General features: G+C 42.8%; 1 protein-coding gene across 3 annotated transcripts in view; it reads left to right on the top strand.

Moving 5' to 3' along the window:
* The first annotated feature begins 902 nt into the window (after positions 1 to 902).
* The window catches only part of WDR37 (WD repeat domain 37), a 59,310-nt gene continuing 35,066 nt past the window's right edge, over positions 903 to 25,146 (top strand). For 2 of the 3 annotated variants that reach the window (XM_029237391.1, XM_029237389.1), the window contains exons 1-7: positions 1,502 to 1,659; positions 11,890 to 12,067; positions 15,776 to 15,872; positions 19,188 to 19,283; positions 19,582 to 19,646; positions 22,946 to 23,081; positions 24,002 to 24,073. In XM_029237391.1, the coding sequence (XP_029093224.1) occupies positions 11,930 to 12,067; positions 15,776 to 15,872; positions 19,188 to 19,283; positions 19,582 to 19,646; positions 22,946 to 23,081; positions 24,002 to 24,073 (604 nt within the window). In that variant the 5' untranslated portion in view covers positions 1,502 to 1,659; positions 11,890 to 11,929. Of the gene's footprint in view, positions 1,215 to 1,501; positions 1,660 to 11,889; positions 12,068 to 15,775; positions 15,873 to 19,187; positions 19,284 to 19,581; positions 19,647 to 22,945; positions 23,082 to 24,001; positions 24,074 to 25,146 lie in introns of those variants that run through there. The other variant, XM_029237390.1, reaches the window with a different exon arrangement.

Raw genomic sequence — 25,146 nt, 5'->3', positions numbered from 1 at the left:
CTCTAATAGAATAATTTTAAATTTATTGGGTTGTTTTGAGGATCAAAGTTACCAAAGCTGTGAACTGCCTGGCATGCAACAGGCCCTCAGAGTGTTGACTCCTTTCCTGTCTTAGTTTTGTGACACTTTATGCAATCATTTTATTTACAGTGACTTTTATGGACTGCTAAGTATATCAGAGAAAATGTTACCCCAATTAACAATACCCTAAGTTTCATCCAAACTGTGGATGCTGTGCTGTAAAACAAAACCACATATTAGCATGTGAATCAGTTGCAGCCAATATTGTGGTTAATCAGGAATTCTATGTACTCCCTCACCCAGCGGAATGCCTTGTGCATAGGTCTTTAATAGAATTTCTTGTTGAATGATAGCCACAACCTCCAAGTGTGACATCCTCAGTTCCCCTTATACAATTTTTTAAAAATTTTATTTATTTATTTATTTATGACCGCATTGGGTCTTCATTGCTGTGCAAAGGCTTTCTCTAGTTGTGGTGCTTGGGCTTCTCCTTGGAGTGGCTTCTCTTACTGCAGAGCACAGGCTCTAGGCCCGAGGGCTCCGTAGCTGTGGAACATGGGTTTGTCCCCTGCATTGGCAGGTAGATTCTTAACCACTGCAGCACCAGGGAAGTCCCACACCTTATATAATTGATTTTAGTAATAAGCCTTATTATACTCAATGCTGAAGTAGCTTCAGGTTTTATTCTACAAACTTCTTGGTTATTTGGATCCCAAAAAACGTCAAGTTTGTTCCTTGTGCAGCAATCATACTAGTGCTTCTTGACTCCGAATGATGACCTTTACTGTTTAAAAGAAAAATGCTCCCACGTCTGATTTCGTCTTTACTTAAGGCTTTAAACGCCCAGCTGGTTGTTCGTAGAGTCGAGGCCTTCTGCGCACCCTGTAATTTTTCCAACCTGGACAAGGACAAGAAGGCCATCAGGTCCCACCTTCCGCGGCGAGAGGCTGCCTTTGTTTCCTCTCTGCAGCCAATGGCTAACACACATTTCAGACAGGCGGCTGCAGTGGGTGAGTCACCCTCCGCAGATCCGCCAGGCTCCGCGCGCAGCCACCTCGCTCCCGACGCCCCGGGAAACGGCTCCCGGCACACCCGGCGGTTCTGACTGGGAGCAGCCGTTCCCACATGCCCGACGTGGGTCCCGATGGACGCCGACCTGCGCCAGACCCGGGCGCCCGCAGTAACCCACCGCCGTGAGTACCCGCGGGCCCTCAGCGCCCCCGCCCCACCTCCCGGCCCTTCGCGGCGTCTCCAGATGGTCGCCGACCTCGCGGGTCGAGGCCCCGGCGGTCTCAGGGTCGAACAACAACACCGCGGCTCCACCACCTCCGCGACCCCCTTAGGACCCCCTGACCGCACTGGCGGCGCGCGGGACTTCCTTCGCGGGGCTGGATTTCCGGCGGTACTAGCTTGGGGCGGAGGCGGGACTTCCTGCGGCGCCTGCGTGTAGTGGATTGCCGGCGCGGGGCTGAGGGGGAGCCGCGACTTCCGGCGCCGGAAGTGTGGGGCGTCGGGCTGCCGGGTCTTAGAGCTGTGCGTCTGCGTCCGTCCCCGGCGCCGCGTGGCTGGGAACCCACGGGCGGCAGCGCACGGCACGGCTGGCACTGCGCGGTGGCGGGCTCGGCGGCGGCGTGACAGGTGAGTGCCGGCCTGCCATCTTCAGCCCGGGACGGGCCGCCCCTCTGTGTGTGGCAGCGGCCTCGCGCCGGGCGGGGCGTGCCTGTGGGGGCCGGCGGCCTAGTGCCCTCGGACCCCGCGCCCCCGAACCCGGACCGCGTCTCCCCCGAACCCGCGCCCCGACCTGGACCGCGTCCCCCTCCGACCCCGAGCCCGGCCGGGTCTTGACGTGGTTGGAACGCGCGCCCCTCGCCCAGAGCGGCCTGTGAGGCGGGTCCTTCGAGGTGCCCGGGAGTCTTCCGTCCGCAAGCGCGCAGGAGCCCGGGGGCCGTGGGCCCCTTAGCGGGTGTGGGGCCGCGGGAGGGGCGCCGCGACCTTGGGCAGGAGTTGCCGCGGGTCCGTGTGCAGCCTTGCGTCCTGCAGAGTGCTCGCACGGAGGCATCGGCGAGTGTCCTTTCTCCTCAGAGCTCTGGACAGCCGCGCGCACCTGTTGTGTCCTGGCCTTGAGCTGACACCCCAGCCCCTTCCCCCAGGGGTACCGACAGCCCTCTGAATTCCCTAGTCCTGGTTTTACTAAGAAGATTTCACAGTTACGTATTTCGTCCGCGATTCGAGGACCTTAACAATTAAGGTCTTTAAACAGTCTTGGTTGTTTTCCGGTTATACATGTCCCCAGTCCCGTCTCACGTCCAGAGCTGGTGAGCGTGTGTTTCGTGCCTTCGACTGGGTCAACGATAGGACACCTTACCCGGGTTGACCGAGGGTGGACTGCGGGGCTGCCTCTGGTTGATGTCGCTCAGCAGTTGAGTTTGGTGTTTGCCTCCAGGAATTCAGTAACGGTGCTTACACAATGAAATGCTATGAAAAACTCTACCGACCTTTTTGTGGAAGTCCAGCCACGTTTTGTATTTTTAAGTGCCATATGCAAATTATATCCTTTAACCATTTTGTACACATGATTAACGTTCATGACATTTACTATTCAGGCAGGTGTTTTTCTCTTGCTAAAAGAAAAGTGTTTAAAAATTCCACTGGATATGGAATTGTGAGTAATGTTTTGTAGGTGGGGGTAATAGGCACGTGGCAGTATATAGCAAGGACAAATGAGTTGGACAGAAGGAGAGTTTATATTAAATTCATTTGTTTGACCGATAGGATAGGGAGGTGGGATTTTTGGAGGGGACTATTTATACTTTTTTGAATGTGTTTAAAAAACCAGTAGGACCTTTTAGTCACATAAACCTTCTGTTTAAAGTGGTCATATGCCCTGTGATACAGGGTTAGTATGACTGTTTTGAAGAAAGATGGTTATCTTGGAATTTCGGGCTTCTGTTTTAGTTTGTATTGAGGTGAAACAGTGCATAGTGGTTAAAGCAGCTTACTCACCTGTGTGAAGAAGTTTTCTTTTCACAGCTCCATGGCCAATTGACTAAGTGTTTAGTCTGTTAAGTACTCGGGAACTGTACCTCACAGAGGTGTTGTGAGTATTAGTGACTCTGTAGTTACTGATCCATTTGAGCCTCACCACAGACTTCCCAACCCATCAGTATCTCTCCATCATTTCTTTTGTCTGTATTTCCCTTCTTGTCTAGCTTAGGTTCCACGCTACATCACTTCAGTATTCTTTTTACAAACACCTGCAACCTGCTCCATTCTCCATAATGTCATCCTGCAAAACCCCTCAACGTGTTATCAGACATTTAAATAAGATTTATGCTAACACTGACCCGTGGACTGAGGTGAACACGGTAGATACGTCCCTTCCTGGGCTAAGGGCTTGTTCTCCACCAGGGTGAGCTGTGGAAGGAAGGAAGGAAGTGGTGGTGGGACCAGTGAAGACTGTGGGGAACAAGATGGAGGATGTGAATGAAGAGGCAAGAGTAAAATTTTTAAAAAGTTTCAGGAAAAAGATTGTGATAGATTAACAGAAAAAAAAAGAAATTTAAAAGATGTTAGAAGAACTAGAGAAACCTACAGATCTAATTTTGGAAGAATTAGAAATTAGGTAAAGTTTAGCTGAAGAAATTACAGGAAGAGACAGAAATTGAATTAGCCAGATAATCTTTGAATGTTAATAACACAGTGTGTGGCATAGGCATTATGAACCCATATTGACATATGACTTCACAGTTTAGAAAGTTACTAAGAGAGAAAATCAGTATGAAAAAAATCATTTGAGGCCAGGTTTTGGGGAACCAAAACCTCTTCCAGATTTATAATTGTTTGAGATGTATGTGTTTGGTTGGAAATTGATCAATGGGAAAAGATGACCAGTGTATTGACTATTTTGTGAAGTGACCAACAAAAGCAGGCAAAGCCCAGAACAACACCATGTGGTTCATGGGGTTGAGGGAGGAGTTAAAGGCTTAGGGACAGGCAGAAGGTGAGGATTTTAAGTTAGTTGTGAAGAAGACTGCTTATTTCCTACTGAAGATACAGAGGCTGGAAATGCCGGTGATGTGATACTTAAGGGAAACAATTGTTGAGGTGAAAGGAGGGTTGATACTGCAATTTTCACAGTTCCTATCACCAATTTGTAGAATCTTGGGAATGCATTAACTTCCCAGTTTATGCTTACCAGATGCATAAACTTGCTACTGATGAAGTTCTTAAGGGAGGAAAGAGAAGCTCTTTGCTCCTTTATTTGCTTGATTGAAATGTCTAAAGGTAGTCTCTTTTTTTCTTGAGCTTTCACGGGGTGTTAATATGTTTGTTCCTTGATTGAAATGTCTAAAGATAGCATCCTTTTTTCTTGAGCTTTCACAGGGTGTTGATATGTTTGTTCCTATAAAAAACATAACTTATAAACTGCGAGGTGACTATGATAAATCTCTGTGTTGAAAATCTTGACAACTGAGATGCTTTATGAAGTTAGTAATTTAATATGTATAATCACTGAAAAAGAGAATTATATCGACCTTTTTTTACGAAGAATATAATTTCTGGATAAGATTCCTTTAAATCAGTTTGATTTCTTGGTCACCTTTTGTATATGGCGCACTTAAATAGTCTCTAAATGTTTCCCTTAAAAAATTACTGGAATATTCTTCACTGGGATCATAGGAGTTGCTTAATAACATAAATTTGTTATATTCAAATATTTCAAATTAAATATCAGTATCTTTTTTTGTGTATATAAAATTCTACCAACCACAGATTCTGCCATTGTGAGTTTTTCTTTATACCTTTGTTTCAACTATCTCTAATTTCTATAGCTCAGATTTTTCAGATAAATTTCATGAAAAAGATTCGTTGTCATTTTGTTCTGTCAAAAATTAATCGAAATTAATTTTTCCATATATCATGTAAGGGACTGATAGTTTTATTTTTTGTTGTCTGTATCTACCAGTAATATAACCTTTTTTTCCCTTCTTGCGAAGAAGCGTAATAATGGTAAGGCATTGGACCTGGAGGCATGATGGAGTCAAACTGACCATCTTTACTGTCTGTGTAGACCTCTCCCAGATTTATACATGCTGCCTAGTTCTCTTTTCATCTCTAGACCCGTACACCTCTTGCTTCCTTCTATGTTAGATATTCAAAGACATTGCCAAAACATAATATATTCAGTATTAGGTCTTGGTTTCTTCTCCATATCTGCTGCCTCATCTCAGTAATCTGATCTCCGTTTCACCTACCTCTTGCCTCAGAAACAAGGGCTATCCTTGATACCTCTCTCTTCCCACCCCCAGCACCCCCCCATCCAGTCCATTCATCTGCCTCTAATCTTAACTATCGTCATTTATTGCCTAGACTGTTTCAGTAACTTCCTAACTGGCTTCATTCATGGTCATCTTATCTTTCCATGTATTTTTCACATAGCAGCCAATCTAGTGTTGCTTATTTGCTTAAAAACTTGTAAGTAGCTTCCTTTTTATTTTACGATAAACTATAAACACGAAAGAACAGACTCTAAGCCTGTCTCTCCACTTATCTTGCACCATTCTCTCCATTGTTTGCTGTGTTGTAGCTATAGTATTTATTTTTTAATATCTCTGATAAACTAGTTTCGTTCCTGGCTCAGGACATTTGCACATGCTGTTCCTGTCCTTAAAATATTTACTCCCTTTTCTGTTTTCCACATGGTTAACTCTTAGGAATTCTTCAGTCTTGATTTAGATGCCAGTTTGTCAGAATGACCTTTGTAACTCTTTAGCTAATAGCTGGCCTCATAATATTTGCATATGTCTTTCGAAGCACTCATCACAATTTATGGCTTCTGTAATAAGTTATGAGATTGTGTGTTTAATGTCTGTCTTCCACCTCAACTCTAAGTAACCTGAGGGTAGGGACCAAGCCTGTTCTTTCACCACAACATTCCCAGTACCTAGCTCATCTACAGATGAGAGGACTATTGATGAGGGACTTAATGAAATAATTCCTCCTTTAAAGATGACACAGTTAAGCCTTAGGAAGGTGGTTAAGTAACTAGACCAAGGTTACACAGCCCGTCAGTGGTAGATGTAGCATTCATCCATTTCTATTCATGTATACATTCAACAAATATTTGAGGATGTGTTTATGTCAAGCTTAACAAATACAGTAGTGGCCCCAGTTAACTGTGTCCCCGTCCTCATTGTGTTGATGGTGTAGCGGGGGAGACATTCATTAAGTGAGCAAACTATAAATAAGATCTAAGTACAAGCGTGGTGAGGATCATGAAGTGCTGTGACTAGCGCTTGTCAAGGGAGGCCATTTTGAGGAAGTAACGGTCAAGCTGAGGCTTCATGATGGAAAAGAGCCAACCCTTTGAGGGGTTGGGGTGTGGGGTGGGGGGGACTTAGGTTTGTATGACTCCCAAACTCATGTTCTTAACCATTGGGCTCTTCTATGGATTTTATTCTGAGTGGGTGTTTAACTTAATTGGGTTATTTATATCCATGTTATTCTACTAAATATCTGAAGTGCAAAACTATTTAGTTCCAGTCACTGTTATTTTTTAGGGAAGCAGAATGTTATTCAGTGTATAACCAAAACTAGTGAGTGAAATAAGGTGTGATGGATTACACAAATTCTTTCTCATTCTCCCATCAAGAGGTGGGCTCAGCCCTCTACTTGAGTTTGGGTTGGCCTTGTGACCTGCTTTGACAAATTGAATATCCAAAAAAGTGAGGGGAATGGAAGATTTTTTTTTTTAATGAGAATTTTAGAGATAAAAAAGCAACCTTTTTTAAGTGTCCTTTTAAAAAAAAGATTTGAGAGTTAAATTTTGTCTATATAATGCTACAAAAAGTAAGTGATAATTTTAATAGATTAATGGATTTCAGATTTTTAAACCTAAACACACAGAATTGACCAATTTGAATGTTTTTAGTGGGTTGTGAAACAAGACTTACTTTTCTGTTGCCATTTTAAACCAAGGCCTATACATGTCTAATTTGAGACTCAAAAGATCTCTGCCTTTGTAGTAGATGTACTTTTCCTATTCCTCCAAGTACAGCTAAAAACACTGGGCATTAAATACAGAAGAAATATGAGACTGAAAAGTGGAGAGAAGAAAGTAGACTGGCTAGATGTATGGGGACCTGAGAAATGATGCAGGGCTGAGTTTCCTGGGTTTTCTTTTTGCCCCATACATCCCGGCCTTGGGCCTGGAGAAACCAGCAACCCAGCAACACCAAAGGGCTCAGACAAGCCCCAAGAAAAGCCAGAAGACCAGGAAAGAGACAGCCTGCCAGACAGGACATGTTTAGAAAACATTGTAGCCCCTGTCTCACCCTTACTATCAAAGGCAGGGTGGGGAATCTAGACTTTTACCCCTGACAGTCTGTATTGAGACAACACTCTGTGCTTGGTGGTATCAGTACGGAGCTGGGATTTTCATCTCTGTTGGGTGGTAACAAAGAACACCCTCCTTCTTCCTGTTGGGATGGCCTCAGAAGAAACTTAGTAGAGATTCAGGAGTTTTACCATCACCCGTGGTAATGAGGCCGTGTAGGGCACAGTAACAAAGCACCCCTGGTTCAGTGCCTCTGATACGAGTAGAGGCCAAGGGAGAGGCTGAACTCTAACACCGCCTGGCATTAACGAGGAGTACTTCCACCCAGATGAGTGGAAGCTGAGTGGGAAGCCCTCACTTCCATCTCCACCTTCTACATCCACCTGGCAGAAACAAGACCGCACCCTTGTTTGCCTGCTGGGGCAATGTCAGAAGAGGCCTGCTGTAATAGAAGACTGAAACCAGATCCCACGCCTGATAGCAGTGCCCACAATATTGAAGCTTAAGTGACAAGTATTTTAAAGCAGCCATCATAAAAGTTTTTCAGTGAGGAAATACTAACACTTGAGGCAAATGAAAAATAGAAAATCTCAGGAAGAAAATATAGGATATAAAGAAGAAACAAATGGAAATTTTAGAACTGAGAAGTACAGTAAATGAGCTTGTGGAATCAGTTCACTGATTCTTTTCCTGTCCTTTGCATTCTTCCAACAGCAGATTGGAGAGGACAGAGGAAAAGAATCAGTGAACTTGAAGATAAAACAATAGAAATTACCCAATCTGAACAATAGAGAGAAAATAGACTGGAAAAAAGTAAACAGAACCCCAGGGACCTGTGAGACTTTAACAAGAGACCTATCTTTCTTATCATCAGAGTCCCAGAAAGAGAGGAGAAAGACAGGCTGAAAATATGTTTGAAGAAATACTGGTTGAGTATCTCCCAAATTTGGCAAGCCATAAACTTACAGATTGAAAAAGTTTAGTGAAATCCAGGCAAGATAAACTCAAAGAAATCTATGCTGAGACACATCATAGTCAAGCTTCTGAAACCAAAGATGAAAAAGCAGCGAGAGAGAGAAATGTTCCTTTACCTATAGTGGATTTCTCATCACAAACTACAGAGGCCAGAAGGAAGTAGCACATTTTTCAAGTGCTGAAGGAAAAGAACTATCAACTTAGAATTCTCTATCAAGTGAAAACATCCTTCAAATGATTTGTCACCAGCAGACCTACCCTAAAATAATAGGTAGAGGAAATTCTCTAAACAGAAAGGAAATCATGTGGGAGCACCAGGAAGGAAGAACAAACAATGGAAAGAAAAAATAAATTGGTAAATTCAGTAGACTTCCTTATCTGAAATTAGGTTTGAAGGTTGAACCATAGCCGTCTGATGTGGTTCTTAGTGTGTATAGAGGAAATACTAAAGATGATTGTGTTATAAATGGGGAGGGCAAAGGGACACAGAGGAAGTAAGGCTTCTACACTTTACCATGAACTGGTAGAAGTTGATGATCAGCAGACTGTGATAAGTTGTAAAGAGTTAATGAAAATCTAGAGCAGCCACTAAGAAAAATTATATGAAAGAGAGAAACTCAAAAACTAGATAAGTCAAAATGAAATTCTAAAAAATGTTCAAATAACCTACAAGAAGGCAGAAGAAAGAAACAAAATGAGAGAACAAACAATGAATTACGCATTATGCCCAAGTGGGATTTATTCCATGGATGCAAGGTTAGATCAGTAGTTGAAAATCATCAGTGTAATTGACCTTAAAAAAAAGCCATGTGATCATATTAAATGATGCAGAAAAAACATGACAAAATTTAACACTTATGAAACTCTCAAAACATGAATAATAGAGGGGGACTTTCTCAATTTGATAAAACAATATTTACCCAAAACCTACAGCTAGCATCATACTTAATGGTGAAAACTGAATATTTTTACCTTGAGATCAGAATAATGCAAGGGCGTTTGCTATCACTTTCTAATTCAACAGAGTACTGGAATTTCTAGCCAGATCAATAAGATAAGAAAAGGAAATAAAGGCATACAGATCAGAAAGGAAGAAGTAAACTGTTCTTTTTTTACATGACATAATAGTCTACAGAGGAAATGCCAAATAATCTACAAAAAAATCTCGAACTAATAAATGAGCTCAACAAGAACGTAGGATACAAGCTCAGTACACAAAAATCAATTGTATTTTTGTATACCAGCAATTAACATGTGGAGATGGAAATAAAAATACAGTGTCATTTAAAATTGCTCAAAAATAAAAGTATAATCTTCAGGGTAATTTTAGAATGTATGTGTAGACATTTTATGGGAAAACTACAAAACTGAGGAAAGAAATCAAAGATGATCTAAAACCTATATACCGTGTTCATAGATTGGAAGTCTCAACATAATAAAGATGCCAATTCTCTCCAAATTGGTAAACGGATTAAACACAATTCCTATCAAAATCCTATCAGGATTTTTGTAGATATGGACAAGATTATTCTAAATTTATATGGAAGGGCAAAGGAACTGGAATAGCTAAGACATTTTGAAAAAGTTGTAAGGGATAGGAATCACTAATTTCAAGACAGCACAGAACAACGGAACAGAATAGGGAACCAAGAAATAATCCCATAGGAATAAAGCCAATTGATTTTCGATCAAGATGCCAAACTTTCTCAATTTAGTGTAGGATGGATAGTCTTCAGCATATGGCGCTAGAATAATTGGATATCACCAGAAAAAAGCAAAACCAAAACCCAAAAAACCTTGATCTAAACTTCACATCTTATAAAAATATCAGCCCAAAAATAGCTCATAAATTTAGATGTAACCTATAAAACTAAAATTTTAAGAAGAAAACATAGAAAAACTTTGGGATTTAGGACTGGTCAAAAGTTCTTAGGCATGACTCTAAAATTATGATTCTTAGAAGAAAAATAATTGATCAATTGGACTTCATCAAAATTTAAAAGTTTTGGGAGAGTGGAGTTTGTGTGAATTATATCTCAATAAAGATTTTTAAAAATCTTTAGTTTTTTTTCTTTAAACATACAGCAGTCTCACTCTTGGGCCTTCATCCAAAAGAAGTAGAAACTTAAGTTCACACAAAAGCCTGCATATTATTGTCATAGTAGCTTTATTTACAATAGTAAGAAACTGGAAAGCACCAGAATTTTTTGCAGTAGCTGCACGGTTAAGACAGCTGTACTCCATCCACACTGGAACAGCACCAGCAATCAAAAGGAGGTGGCTGTTGGCTCACATGGCAAGGGGACGGGTCCTGTGAGTGCTAAGCTCAGAATCTCCAGAGGGCACATACTCTGTGCTTGGCATTTGTATAACGTTCTACGACAGCAAAGTTGGGGGATGTATGGCTGTGGGGTGGGCTTCAGAAAAGGTGGGATGCTCTACACCTTACAGAGTGAGGACCCAAAGATGCTGTCAGTAGTTGAAGAAGGAAGAAACATAAGTACATACTTAAATTACATGCACTAAAATAGACAGATTGGGAGAAGGAGGGACCAATAAGAGCAAAAAATGAGCAGGTAATGTCCAAGACGTAAATGTGCAGTTGAAGAAGGAAAATCTCATGTGTAAATATATTTCTTAGAATCATATTAGCTGGGACTTCCCTTTTGGTCCAGTGGCTAAGACTCTGCACTCCCAATGCAGGGGGCCTGGGTTCGTTCCTTGGTCAGGGAACTAGATCCCACATGCTGCAACTAAAGATCCTGCACGTGGCAAGACAGATCCCGCGTGCTACAACTAAGACATGGCTCAGTGGAAAAAAAAAAAAATAATTAGCTAACAGTGATGTGATTATATTGGGAGGAGGAATTGATAATAGCAGGAAATGAGTAGATAATGTCCAAAATGGGTAAAGGAAAATGTTTGCATTATGTGGATATTGGAATGCCGTGCAGGTATGCTGTGTAACGGCGGCCCTGACCACAGGTGTACTGGGAACATGGCTGGTTCCAAGCAAGAGGCATTGTGAGTATGAAGGAAAACGGGGAGCTTACGAACTGAAATACCCCGTTTGCGTTTTTTATGTTGACTAAAATGATATTATTTTAAACATATTGGGTTAGATCATTAGAATTTCACTTGTTCTTTTTTTTAATGTGGCTACTAGAAAATTTATGATTACATGTGTGGCTTGCATTGGATTTCTCTTGGAGGGCATTGCTCTAGAATCTGTAGCCTGGAAAATTCAATTAGGATTGGTTCCCTCTGGGGAGTAGGCTGAGTCTGCTGAGAGTGGGCTAAGGGAGAGTTGTTATTTTAAGCCCTTCTTTGCTGTTTGATTGTTTTTTAAAGGATGTTAATGAAGTTTGATAAAAAGTTACCTCTTTAATAAAGGCTGTGGTCTCTATCTTAAAACATGATAATTTATCACATTCTAACTTACATAATAAATGTTAACATAGTAAGGAAATTTGCAATGAAAAGTAATCATCTATTTTTCCTTCATTTCAGTTTGCTGTGTCAGAAATAAAGTACTTGTTTTTCCTGCTCCTGTTTAGCTTCTTGCAGGAGTGACCAGGATATCACCTTTCAGAAGTAATGCCCACAGAAAGCGGGAGTTGTTCAACTGCTCGCCAAGCAAAACAGAAACGCAAATCTCACAGCCTTTCCATACGAAGAACTAACAGCTCAGAGCAGGAGAGGACTGGCCTGCCGAGAGACATGTTAGAGGGACAAGTGAGTGTCTGGTGAAGATGTGGATCATGTTTGCAGTGTTTCAAACATAGCCAAATATATGCAGGTCTCCAAAGTAGAGAAAAAGTGTGGGTTACCAAAACACACAGCCTCCTTCATAAACCAGTTAAAACTGCTGTCAACAGCTTACACAGAGACAGAATTCGGTTTCCAGGTTAATGTGTTTACAGTACTTAATAAAAAATGTGGGTGTGACAGTTTGGACTAGTTTTTATTCTTTGTACAGGTGAATTGACAGTGTAGTTAGGTTTTCTGTCTCAGAGTCTCCAGAAGAGAAGAGAATCAGGTATAATGATCTCTTTCTGTTCTCTGCAGAGTTTTTGGAATCTGATGTTTCAGTAACTTTTCTTGGCTTTATCCTGTGTTTGCTATAGTTGAGTGTGTTATCTGCTGTTTATTACATTATGTCTTTCTGATAATTTGGTACCACCTTTTATTAAATGATCTAATATTTTGTTGATAAGTTTGCTTTTACTTTTCCTAGTTCCTTTATGATGAAGAAAATGTTAGATTTTTAAAAGAACATTGTCGTGAAGCCTAAATAAAATACATGTTATGATAAAATAAATTATAGCTACATCTGCTGTATCTTTACATAGGCGTAAGTATATACGTAAAAAAAATAAATACATATAAATTTATAATCATTCTTTTGCAATTAGAACTAATTCATCAGCCATAATGTTAAAGGAAAATACGGCTTAAATCTGAGAAACTGGCTCATTTGCATATTGACTTTGTTAGAAGCAAGCCGGGATGTGGAGGATGTGTTTCTAGGAGGCAGCTGTGTGTGCTTGGAACCTAGCACCGCCTTTTCTGGCACGTGGTGAACGTTCACTTAATGTCCTCTTATGTGTTGACTGGATGAATAAATGAAATGGTTGCATTTTAACTTAAATTTGGAAATAAAATCATAGATTTAAGGAGCCTCCAAAATGGCTTTGATGTTTTTTGTGAGCTCGGATGGCCGTAGCAAAGCATTGCAGACTGGGAGCTTAAACTGCAGACACTGCTTACTCCCTGTCCTGGAGGCAGAAAGCTGGAGGTCCAGGTGTGGGCAAGTTGGTCCTCCTGAGGCCTCTCTCCTGGGTGTGGATGCCATCTTCTCCCTTCTCACAAGGTCGCCCCTCTGTGGGTGTCTGTGTTCTGATCTCTTCTCATAAGGAATGTTTGAATCAGAGCTGTGCAGTGGAACTTCTGTGATGGAATGTTGCAGATCTGTGCTATCCATATGGGAACCAAGAGCCACATGTGGCTAGTGGGACTGAGGAATTCAAAAAATTGTAATTAACTTACTTTTAAATTTAGTCAAATGTGTCTGTTGGCTACCCCCTTGGATAGTGCAGGTAGTCTAAGATACTTTTAAGTTGTTAGATTTACTTAAATTTCAAGCAGTGACAATTCCACAGCCGTCTCTGCTGGCATCTTCTGTTGGTAACACCATGTTCTCAGGGCCTTCTGCGCTGTCCCCGTTGTGATGTAGAGCCAGCAGGTAGTTGCATCTCGGGGTAACCCTTTATGAGGGTCGTTCAGAACTCTGCAGGCGGGTGGTGCCTGCTGGTGGACGAGGAGCTCCCTTGTGGGCTGGTGGGGGTGCTCTGCCCAGTTCCGTGGCAGCAGGACGGCGGTGACGGCGTTGGGCATGGGCACTTGGCATGGTAGGCGAGGGGCAGACCTCGGGTGCGAGAGGCCAATGATCAGGGCATCTGAGTGGAGCCATAGGTCATTACCCTAGACAGGGTTGCAGTCAAGCTGTCAGTTCTTGGGGAATCTTTACGGGAATTTTGTGTCTTGGATTCACGAGTCGGAAGCATTTGAGGCACTGGTGCTTGGCTCAGAGGTGGGAGGCCCGTGTCTACACCGGGAAGCATCAACTGAGGCCGGGAAAGGGGCCTCCTGCCTCCTCTTTCACGTCGGCTGTGACAAAACACAGATTCTTTTAGAACTTTACTGAATCCTAGCTTTTGTGTCATGAGTTTTCTCAAATGATACTAGAAGTTCAGCACCTCTCACTTGGGGGCAACTGCAGAGCTGGGCTGTGCTCCGCTTGCCTCTGGTCGAGAAGTTCCCCTTTCACTGCACGTCTCCTTCTTGATTGTCTTTATTTTATCAAGTGAAGTTAATGCTGACATTGTCTCCCTTTACAATTACATCTTACATGAAGCTGCATTTACCATTCGAAGTAAAGGTTTCAGTTGCTGAATAATGACCTTAACATTAAATACTGTGAGGGTAGGTGAGTAGGAATTGATACATGGAAGAGGAGATTGGCCTTGGGAGGGGCCAGCAAGGCTCTCAACCGGTGCTGCCCCTGCCCCTCGAGGAGGGCTAAGTGGTGAGGGGTGCGGGAGAACGGGCAGGGGGAGGCCACAGGCAGGTGGACAGGGTGTCAGACGTTAATTGTGATGGTTTATTTTGCATTCATTGTTATTTTAAGATGTCATTTCTTTTTTTTTTTTTTCATGATTTTCATTGGTATTTTAGAGGGGGGGTTGAGAGAGGCTTTTTTTCCCATGATTTTCATTGGTATTTTAGAGGGTTGTTGAGAGAGGCTTATCACCAATTCTCCCAGATTGAATTTTTAAACAAGTGGTGTCACATATCTTTAAGTAGCTTGTAAAGTTGATGTTCATGTTCTGTGATTATTTCAAAACATGTTGCTAAATGTTGGTATCATTACAGATCATTTTGCCTAAAATTCCTGTCTTCCTAAGAAGTTAATCTGAGAAAGGATTTAATAAACATTATGTCTTATTTTTGTATTTGCAACTCATTAAACATCAAAAAGTTTATGCTGCACATAAATTTGAAAACTCACTTGGAAAATTACATTGGCATCAGTTAACCATTGAAACATTATTTTAGAAATATCTTTTAAGAATTTTGTTTGAAAATAACTCTTAAGTGGTAGGGTGGGGCACATACAAAATATTGTCTAGGCCACACCCTCAGGAGGTTGGAGTGGAACATAGCCTCTGTCAGTACCAGCAGTGCCTGGAAAGTGAGTGCCTGAGAACACAGTTGGTGCTTAGGACACCGGGCCCAGGAAGCTGCTGCTGCTGCTTCCTTTGACTTCCCGCCCGGTGGGGGCAGGGTGCTGGTGGTGGGCAGAGCACCTGCGAAGGCCTGGGAGCTTCCACGTGGGTGTTTTCATTTAGCCGATACACGTTTTGCTCTTACAGCTGAGGGTTCTTTTCCCTCCTTATAACAATCTTCTAGGTATTGAGTAGAGTTACAGGAAATGATCCAGTTTATTTTGCTTGAAGCACAGTGAACATGAGGACTGTAAGGTACATCTTCTATTAGTAAACAGCTTATTAAAATTAATTTATAATACCATATGCTAGAGCTTAAAGGCTTTTTATAACTTCATTTTCTACAAATTTGGGAGTTTTTGAATAAGGTATGCTTGTTTCTTTCCTTGTGTAAGGAAGTTACATGTTTGAAGACATGCTTGGTCTTAAATCTCATGCCATCCTGGGTAACCATTTATACAATTTGATTTTAGTTTCATCTGTAGAAATTAGAAACTTTAAGTTCTTTGAGTGTTTATGTATAAGAAATAAAATACGTAAAGATGTAAAATAAGAGTTTAAATAATTCACTTTGGAAAAATTACACTGGTGCTTGGTGTCAGAGTTTCTCGTTCACTCATTCGTTCCTTTTAAGCAGAATCTTCTTTTTCTGCAGGATTCTAAACTGCCTTCCTCGGTTCGCAGTACTCTTTTGGAACTGTTTGGTCAAATAGAAAGAGAATTTGAAAACCTTTATATTGAAAACTTAGAATGTGAGTATCTCTCTTATTTTAAATACTTTTATAACTTTTCACTTCTCCATACAAATATTTGAGAGTTTAATTTGTGGGTAGACATTCACCTTTGTATTCCTTTTCTGTTCCGCTTTGACAAACTTTAGGGGCTCAGGATGGCACACGTTTATTATCTGCCTGCTCTGCACACTCAAGTCAGGGTGTTGGCAGAGCTGTGCTCCTTCTGGAGCATGAGGAGGAGTGTGTCTCCTGCTGGTTTGGGTTGCGATCTCAGTTCCCTGTGGTGTGAAGACAGAGGCCCCCATCTTGCTGGCATTCCCCCTGTCCTTGGCTGGATGGCCTTCCTTCCTCTTTATCTTCAAAGCCATCAGTGGCAGGCAGAGTCCTCATTGTCCATCTCTGACTTACTCCTAGGGACACGTGGGAAGGATGGGCCGCCTGGGCCACACAGCATCATCTCCCATCAGAGGTCCTTCACCTCAGTCACACCTGCAGGGCTCCTTTGCCACCATGTCATGTGTTCACAGGTTATCTTTGGGGTAGGCAGTATTCTGCTGACCACACCTGGCAATCTGAATTATGATTTTATGAAGAACGAATGCATCTTATAACTTTCCCTACACAAAGTATACTGTAAATTAAGAAAACATTGATTCATTTCTTTAAAATATACTGTGTTTAGAGAATTTCCTAAAATGTATTATCTGTTTGACTTATTAAAGGTAAATCAAAAGAATTTTTAATTAGCTTGGCTTTAGATTTTTAAAAAAAATTTTAGAAACAATGCATTCATTTGCTTACAGAGTCAAGCAGTGTAAGAAGGAAAGATCTACCTTTACCCCCTGCCTATAGGCCCATCCCACACTGCAAAGGAAAACATTTTCTGCATATTTTGCTTTTAGTCCCTCTCACGATAATTTTTGTTTTGTTTTGGACTTTATCCTCTTTTTTTAAATGTCTGTTAAGTTTTAAGGACATACTTTCCAACTTTCCAGCCTTAACACTTAAGCAGTGATTTTGATACAGAGACTTACACTTTCTCTGAATCCAGGGATGCTGCCCGGATGCTAGTTTAGAGTTGGGCAGGTTGGGAAGTCCCTGGCACGACTGATCCATTACCTGTGTCATTCACCATAGCAGTTTTTTTTGTTTGTTTGTTTGTTTTGCGGTACGCGGGCCTCTCACTGTTGTGGCCTCTCCCATTGCGGAGCACAGGCTCCGGACGCGCAGGCTCAGCGGCCATGGCTCATGGGCCCAGCCGCTCCGCGGCATGTGGGATCTTCCCAGACCGGGGCACGAACCCGTGTCCCCTGCATCGGCAGGCAGACTCTCAACCACTGTGCCACCAGGGAAGCCCCATAGCAGTTTTTGATGAAAGGTTTTTCTAATTGCTTTTCCCTGGGAATGATTTTCCCCACGCAGCTGTCCTTCCTTTCTCCTGCATGTCGTCCTGTCCTGGCAGCCAGATCATCAAATCCTAAGAGGAGGGACGGGGAATTTTCTCCATGTGTCTCTGGAGCTGGTAGCCAGGCATCCGCGGCCACAATTAAGAAAGCAGAGGTCAGAAAGGCAGGGTCCGTCTGTGGGCTGCCTTGGCTTCTTGGTCATGATAATTTTTGTAAATTGAAATAATCTTCTATTTTAGCCATGTCAGCCTTAGGCCACATGCATTCATGCTTCACTGTCAAGCGTTGGGAAATGAACCTGTCCTCCTTTACCCTCTCACTGTTCCATTATCTTCAGTTTTTGTTATTATTTTTAAATAATTTTTTAAAATTTATTTATTTATTTTTGGCTGCGTTGGGTCTTCGTTGCTGTGTGTAGGCTTTTTCTAGTTGCTACTCTTCGTTGTGCGCGGGCTTCTCATTGCAGTGGCTTCTCTTGCTGCGGAGCACAGGCTCTAGGCTTGTGGGCTTCAGTAGTTGTGGCACGCAGGCTCAGTAGTTGTGGCTCGCGGGCTCTAGAGTGCAGGCTCAGTAGTTGTGGTGTACGGGCTTAGTTGCTCCGTGACATGTGAGATCTTCCCGGACCAGGGCTCGTACCCGTGTGCTGTGCATTGACAGGCGGATTCTTAACCACTGTGCCACCAGGAAAGTCCGGTTTTTGTTATTTTTATAGAGCTTGTGTTTATAAAATTTATATTATGCAAATGTAACCATAATCAGGATTTTCATGTTTTTTAAGTTGTTTCCAAAAATTGAATACTAATAAATAGCATTTGCATTGTTAAAATATTTTTCACTCTGGAAGTAATTGGTGTGGATCAGTGGTGAAGACAGTGTAATCCTGTGTCATTTAAACTTTGCTGTTGGAAAATTTAATGTTTTAATATTGGATTCTCTTATAAGTCCACCTTGAAAATTTACAGAGTGAGTAATTATTCCAACTTTTTGTCAAATAAAAATTAGGTACCGTGTATTGCATCTGATTTTAAGGGTTTGTTATCAGAGTTGTAGCAACCCAGGTATTACTGAATTTCCATTGTGATCTAAGGTCTTATGTTTTATGAGTTGATGCAGTTTGTTCAAGAAAAACTATAGGGTTACAAACGACTAATGCTGGAGGTACTTGGAGTTTACACTGTCAGTTGCTTAATGGTTTTGGTGGCTTCCTGCTGCCTGTGAACATGTCCAAATGCTCAGGCTGGATCTGTTCTGAGCCTTTTGCCCTCGGCCTTCCTTCCACACCACCCTCCCCGCCCTCCCTGTAGCCTCAGCACACCGTGGGCAGCCTGGGTGGTGGCAGGCGCAGAGCCCAAGTGCTGGCTGCATGCGCGGCTCATGGGATCTCAGTTCCCTGACCAGGGATTGAACTGGGCCCTGAGAGTGAGAGCGCCGAGCCCTAACCACTGGACCGCCAGGGAGCTCCCAAATGTTAATTCTTTTTCCCCCCCTTGAATTTTTAATCTTTGAGGTATATAATCCTCACTGTGCTCTGTGGTGCCAGGCAACAATAGTTAGGTTTTGTTATTGTATGTTTTTTCCCCCAATTTCAGTGTTCTCAGCTAGACTGTAAGTGTTTCATTGAGTTTTGGACAGTGTCAGAATAACATTTTTAAGTGCATTGAATAAAGTACAAAGGACACGAACTATGTTGAAATCCAAGAGCCCTGCTTGAGGACCTGATAGCACAAGGTCTTTCTGGTGTGGGAAGTGTGGTGGGCTTTTTAATTTTGGAATGATGTCTTGAGTTTTTTGGAACTCTGTAAATGTGACCTTGTTTACTGGGGTATCATTCCTGTGTTTGTTTAGACAGTACTAATGTATAACATTTTTATGTGTTCACTTTTGGATTTGGTGAATATACATCAAAAGTACATGTTTTACTTTTCAGTGCGCAGAGAAATCGAGACTCTTAATGACCGTTTAGCTGCCGAAGGACAAGCAATTGATGGGGCAGAGCTGAGTAAGGGCCAGCTCAAAACCAAAGGTAAGGCTGCCTTCCCACAGGGCTCGCCCTACACATTACGCTCGGAGGGAGTTTGGAATTTAGTGGAGGACAGGACTCACTTCCTTTCTGCAGTCATCAGGACTTGGAATAATGTAATTTGGGTGTGGGTGTAGAAGGAAGAGGAGGTTTCGGGAAGCCCCGTGTCCCATGCCCCTGGCTTGCATTGTCCTCCTGTGTGGAACAGAAGGTGGGGCGAGCTGTCTCCCTGTCCCAGCTCTGACATTCATGGTGCTTTGGTTGTGTGATTGTCTTGACGGTTGGTTCTATGTCTCTGCAGCCAGTCACAGTACCAGCCAGCTTTCTCAGAAACTGAAGACCACCTACAAGGCCTCCACCAGCAAGGTACGTGTGGCTCTCAGCCTGTCACGTGTATGTAGGGTGTGCACATAATGTGCAATAGAGAGAAACCTAATTTTTAAAAGGAGTATTGTTGATGTTAAGTGGCCACAGTGCATAGACACCTGGACGTTACCTTTGTTACTGCGGTTGATACATTATGTGTTAGTGTGGCTTTTTTTGTGGGAAAGTACATTTTGTATTGTTATTTGGCTTGATATGGAGATTCTGAATTTGGAGAAGCTAATAAATGGGTATAAAGCAGTGGAACTTACGTTCTGAGCTATAGTTACATTTTAGTTCACCGCTTCTTTAATTTTCTAAGTATGATCAAGAAGTGAAGGTCTGTGTCCAAGGCAAATAGAGATATTTGTCATATTTTGCTTTTTTAAAAATTATCTTCTTCTGACCTGCTTAAAGTGGCAAAGATTTAATTATTTGGGAATTAATTTATCTATGGGGGAGTACTGTTATGAGGTAATATTTTGAGGTAATTTTGTGTGCATCACCACTTTGGAGTATTTGGAATAAACAAAAGATAAATTAATTACCTAACCTTAATGAGTGTACATTACTTTTGCTAAACCTTAGAAAAAAGTTGAAATTTGTGGTGAGTCTGCTGTGAAGGCTATAGTTAATGTTAGCTTTTTACTTTTCCAATTTGCTCTCTTCAGCTTAAAGTTACTTATTATGATATCTACAGTGAGATGAACTGCAATTCAAGGAGCAGCTTCAGTCTTATGCTATTTCTGCTTATTTGAAAGTCTTTGGTAATTTTTTGTTGTTTAAAAATCTGAATATTGCTGACTTTTTGTGTTTCCTTTGATTACTCTAGAGTGTAAGTGGCTAATTAAAATTTTTTTATTCTGTATTATCTAGCTTACACTTAGTTTTGCAGTTTTTAATAAATTAACATTAAACTACTTCTTTAAAATGTCAGGTGGGGTTATGTTCTTCCTTATCTAACTTCTTGTTATATTGTTTTGAATTATATTGTTTATTCCAGTTTATGTATACAGTGTATGGTCTTAGAATTCCAAAACTTTGTGATCATTCCTTTTTTTTTTTTCAATTTTATTTATTTTTGGCTGTGTTGGGTCTTCGTTGTGGTGCTCGGGCTTCTTATTGTGGAGGCTTCTCTTGTTGAGGAGCACGGGCTCTAGGTGTGCAGGCTTCAGTAGTTGCAGCATGCGGGCTCAGTAGTTGTGGCTCACAGGCTCTAGAGCACAGGCTCAGTAGTTGTGGCACACAGGCTTAGTTGCTCTGTGGCAGGTGGGATCTTCCCGGACCAGGGATCGAACCCATGTCCCCTGCATTGGCAGGCGGATTCTTAACCACTCTGCCACCAGGGAATTCCCTGTGATCATTTCTGAAGTAGAGGAAGAAAGAATTATATAGAGTTACCCCTTACCATGAGTAGTAAAACTTAAGAATTGGGCAAAGGTAAAAATATGTACAATAATTGCTTTAAAAGAATGTGTTAGACATATTTAAAGCCCCAGTCATTTTAGAAACTAAAAATTCATCTGGATTAGAAAAAACCATCTTCATAGCACTCTGCACCCATCTTAAAGAGTGAAGGTGAACATGGAGATCTGGCGTGTTCTGCCCTGGCCACAGCATGAGTTCTCATAGTGGAGCCGGGAAGGCTTCTCACTCCCCCGCAGACCCACCCTTCCTGGGGGCCTGGGACTCAGCTCTAAGGCCTGTTGGGGCAGCGCCACATTCTAACCGGCAAACCACTTTACAGGAACTTGTGAAATTGTTCACACAGGTTTTTATAAAGATAAGTATCTTTTGCTGTGAAAAAGCCTGTTTTGGTTTTTTAGAGCACTTTAAGTTGTATCTCAGTGCAGAATAATTCAGAAGCATCCTTCTGCTTTTCCATCACAAATGTTCCCTGGGAGTAATTCAGTCTGTCTTGTGGGCCTCTTTGCAGTTGTGTCTGAGTCCACATTTTTAAAGTAGTTCATAGGCGGTCAGAGTATGATGGACACCTGGAAGCAGCACCTGAGACCGTTTGCTCAGTATCATCAACTGCATGCCCTCTCCCCATACTCCTCTGGAAATGCAGTCGGCACGAGTCTTGGCCGTGACCGAGTGTTGGCCGTAACCCCAGTTTCTGCTGGTCGAGTCGGGGCGGTTTGTGTCTCGTAACAGTGCTGTCTGGGAAGCTTCCCACCACTCACCGTGCGCTTTGCCCCCGCCCCTCCTAAAGGCGTCCGAAGGGCACCAGAGGCACAAAAGCACTTTTCCTTGTGGAGGGACCGCGTTGCCGGGTTGGGTGGGATATGAGCTTTCAGAAGGAAGAGGAAGGTGAGGGTGTGAGGTTGAGCAAGGCCTTCTTTCTTTTGGAAGCTCATATTGTATCCTGCCCTTCTTTTAAATTTAAACCCAGTCAGTGGAGCCTGTTTATTTAACTTGTGGAAGAGTGGGTCTCTCCGTTGTGCATCTGTTTTAGTCTTTCACTGTATCAGGAATCATTTGAAGGCTCATCCTGAGGTGGTGGAACAGTGGATTGTGTTTTAAGCCTTTATACTAAAAATAAATTTAGATACATTTTTAGGGCTTTGCTAATAAATCAGTGTTTAAAACAGCTCTGTAATACCACCCATTTTTCTTTTTCACTTGATTTTACGGTTTCAGTATTCTGATTAATTTAATTCTAATTTAATTAAAAGCTGAAAAGCCATCTTTTATCTTAGACAATTTAGAAACCAAACTCTTTGTGTTTAATTAGCATCTTCCTCGTGCACTTATAAAAGAAAGTGAGAATTATTTGCTGTTTGTGTCATACAGGAGCAGAGCGACAGCCCTTTCCTAGTGCAGGGCCGGTGCCGAGCCCATGCTCAGTAACCTCATCTATTACAAGTGTTGTCTTTTGTTTCCTCCCCTGCCTTGGAGTCTTTTCCTCTTGATAATATGTGGTTGGTATGAATTACCAAAAATAAAAAAGCACAAGTTCCCAAGTAATAAGAATAATTAGCGTTAAGGGTTTGGGGTATACCTTCCTAAGTTTTTTGTTTTTTTGAAAATTTGGATATTTTGTCTGATGGTTTGGATTTGTGGGAGAGGACGTGTAAGGTACACAGGTAGGCAAGCATTGGAAGTGGGGGGATCGTGGGGTTCTTCCGAGGCCTTCGTAAGGACTTTCTTCCTGCTATGTGAGATCCAGCTGCACCTATGTTGTGTTGCTGTAACATTTAAAATTTTCTATTCAGTGATTTATGCATCTTCAAGATATGCTGTCTTATTTTTTTTTAACTTAAACACATTCGCTCAGTAAATTACCATCACAATTTCAGATCGTCTCCAGCTTCAAGACCACCACATCCAGGGCAGTGTGCCAGCTCGTGAAGGAGTACATCGGCCACAGGGATGGCATCTGGGACGTCAGTGTGGCGAGGACGCAGCCTGTGGTGCTGGGGACCGCATCTGCCGGTGAGTCCACACCAGCCTCACTGCTGGCAGCCGTGGCCTGCCCTGGAAGCAGAAGTGGCCGAGTGGCGTTGAAACCTAAGCATGTAGAGGAGTCCGCCGTCAGGAGCCCCAGGGTGGTGTTAGAGAGACCCCCCCTTTCTCCTCATTGGAGAGGAGATGCTTTTGAGAGCTAGTTAAGGTGCGTAACCTAATAATCCTTCAGAAAAAAATTCCTAAAATTAAAAATGTGCTCACTTGTGGAAAATGACTGCCAGCCTGTGAAAAGTTACTCACTAGCTCCTACCTTTTATAGTGGAAATAGGAAATGCTAACGTCATTAGAATGATGAAGAAAGTTCTTTTGTTTAAGACTGTGTTCATATGTGAGCACCCCAGATTGTTTTGGAAATTACAGTTTAAGAAAAGAATACAGAGACCCTTTTCTGATATTTCTGAAATCTCACTTGGATAATCGGCATTTTGTTTCAGGCTTCCCTTATTAAGTCTCCTTTTTATCTTTTTATTACTCTGCCCAGAGAGGAGAGGTCCAAAGAGCATGTATTATCTCAAATAATTTGTAACTGGATTTGGATGCTACTTGCATTTGAATATAGCTTTTGATATTCTGAAAAGTCTTAATATTTCAACAAAATAATGAGCCCTTGACTCAAGTGACCCCTGTGTCCCAAGTCCCCATCCTGGTGCCGGCAGTGCACAGTGCCTAGGCATTCAGGTCTCTAGGTTCCCCCTGCTGGTTCTGTGGCCTCGGATGGGTCACCGGCCTCCTATCCTCTTGAATCAGTTGGATCACAGAGAAGTTTGAGCACAGTTGCACGAGGTACTGGTGGTGATGTAACTTTTCAGTTTTAGAATTTTTATTTCCTCTTTTATTAAAAAGACCATAAAATCGGCAGCTCACTCATGTTCGTTTCAATCTTGCAGATCACACGGCTCTGCTCTGGAGCATTGAGACGGGGCGGAGCCTCGCCAAGTACACGGGCCACGTGGGGTCAGGTGAGCAGTGGGACCACTGGGCGTCCTCTCCCAGGGAGGGCCGGGCCTCTGCCTCTGACTGTGTGAGCTTCACGGAGGGCAGCTCAGCTCCCTGAACAGCGTTGTCCCAAGGGTGGCGTAGAAAGCTGGCCACCTGTGCACACTTTGGAGCTGGAACATGTGCACTAGCATCATGAACTGTGTTCCATTGGGAGGGGCCTCGGGTGCGGAGGTGCTTTGTGTGTCAGCCCCTGGGATCCTGGTGGGTGTGGATGTGGGGCTTTTTCCTGTGGGCACTGGTGGGCAGATGTCTCTGTTCCTCCCAGCGCCCCGGCTCCAGGCCATGTGCCACGCTGCCCCCCGGCCCACTCACCCCTCACCCCTGCTGACAGGCTTGGCAGTGGTGTCCGCCCTCCACCTCCAGGGTTAGGCGTGTCCCCCACGGACTTCCTCTGCGTGTCTTCCGTCCTGTTGGGGGAGGGAGTACCTGCTGTCCTGTCAGGGCTGTGGCCAGGCTCCTCCTTCTCTTAGGGTACCTGCTCTCTTGTCTGTCCCTGTCGCCTCAGCGTGAGAACCAGCTCCTACCTTCCCACATGGAATGTCCCCGCCCCACATACACTCCTGCCTCATCTGCCGTCCCCTCCAGCTGGGACCCACTGTCTTCCCCCAGGTCTGTGTCTGGGCGGCTGCTGCTGCCTGCAGTGGATGTGACAGGCTAAATAGACAACCTAAAAATTAAAGTGTTAGCCAACCTGTATAAAAAATTCACAGCAGTCTCCTGCTCATCCCTCCTCACTCCTCATTTTCACTTTTCAAAAGGTGACCACTTTTAACAGTTTTAAAGAGTTTGCTTTTTTCTTCCATTTAAAAAACTAGTCTATCTTATTATTTCTTATTTTTGGAGTTTTCTACAAGGAAGTGACTCTTATTAAGGAGAAGGAGATTGGCTTGCTTCCTCCCTCCATCCCTCTGTGCTCCTTGTCATCGTGAAATGGTTACGGCTCAACTTCCATTTAAATGGATGTTCAGGTTTTACCTACTTGTGGCTGCATCCATATAGTTCACAACTCCCAAGCACGTACCTTACTTGCAAT

Source organism: Monodon monoceros, unplaced genomic scaffold (assembly GCF_005190385.1).
Source record: "Monodon monoceros isolate NGI ecotype Baffin Bay Population unplaced genomic scaffold, NGI_Narwhal_1 Super_Scaffold_21, whole genome shotgun sequence".
Taxonomy (NCBI): Eukaryota; Metazoa; Chordata; class Mammalia; order Artiodactyla; family Monodontidae; genus Monodon; species Monodon monoceros.
The sequence above is the reverse complement of the archived record's forward strand: the minus strand, read 5'-3'. Positions and strand labels throughout refer to the sequence as shown.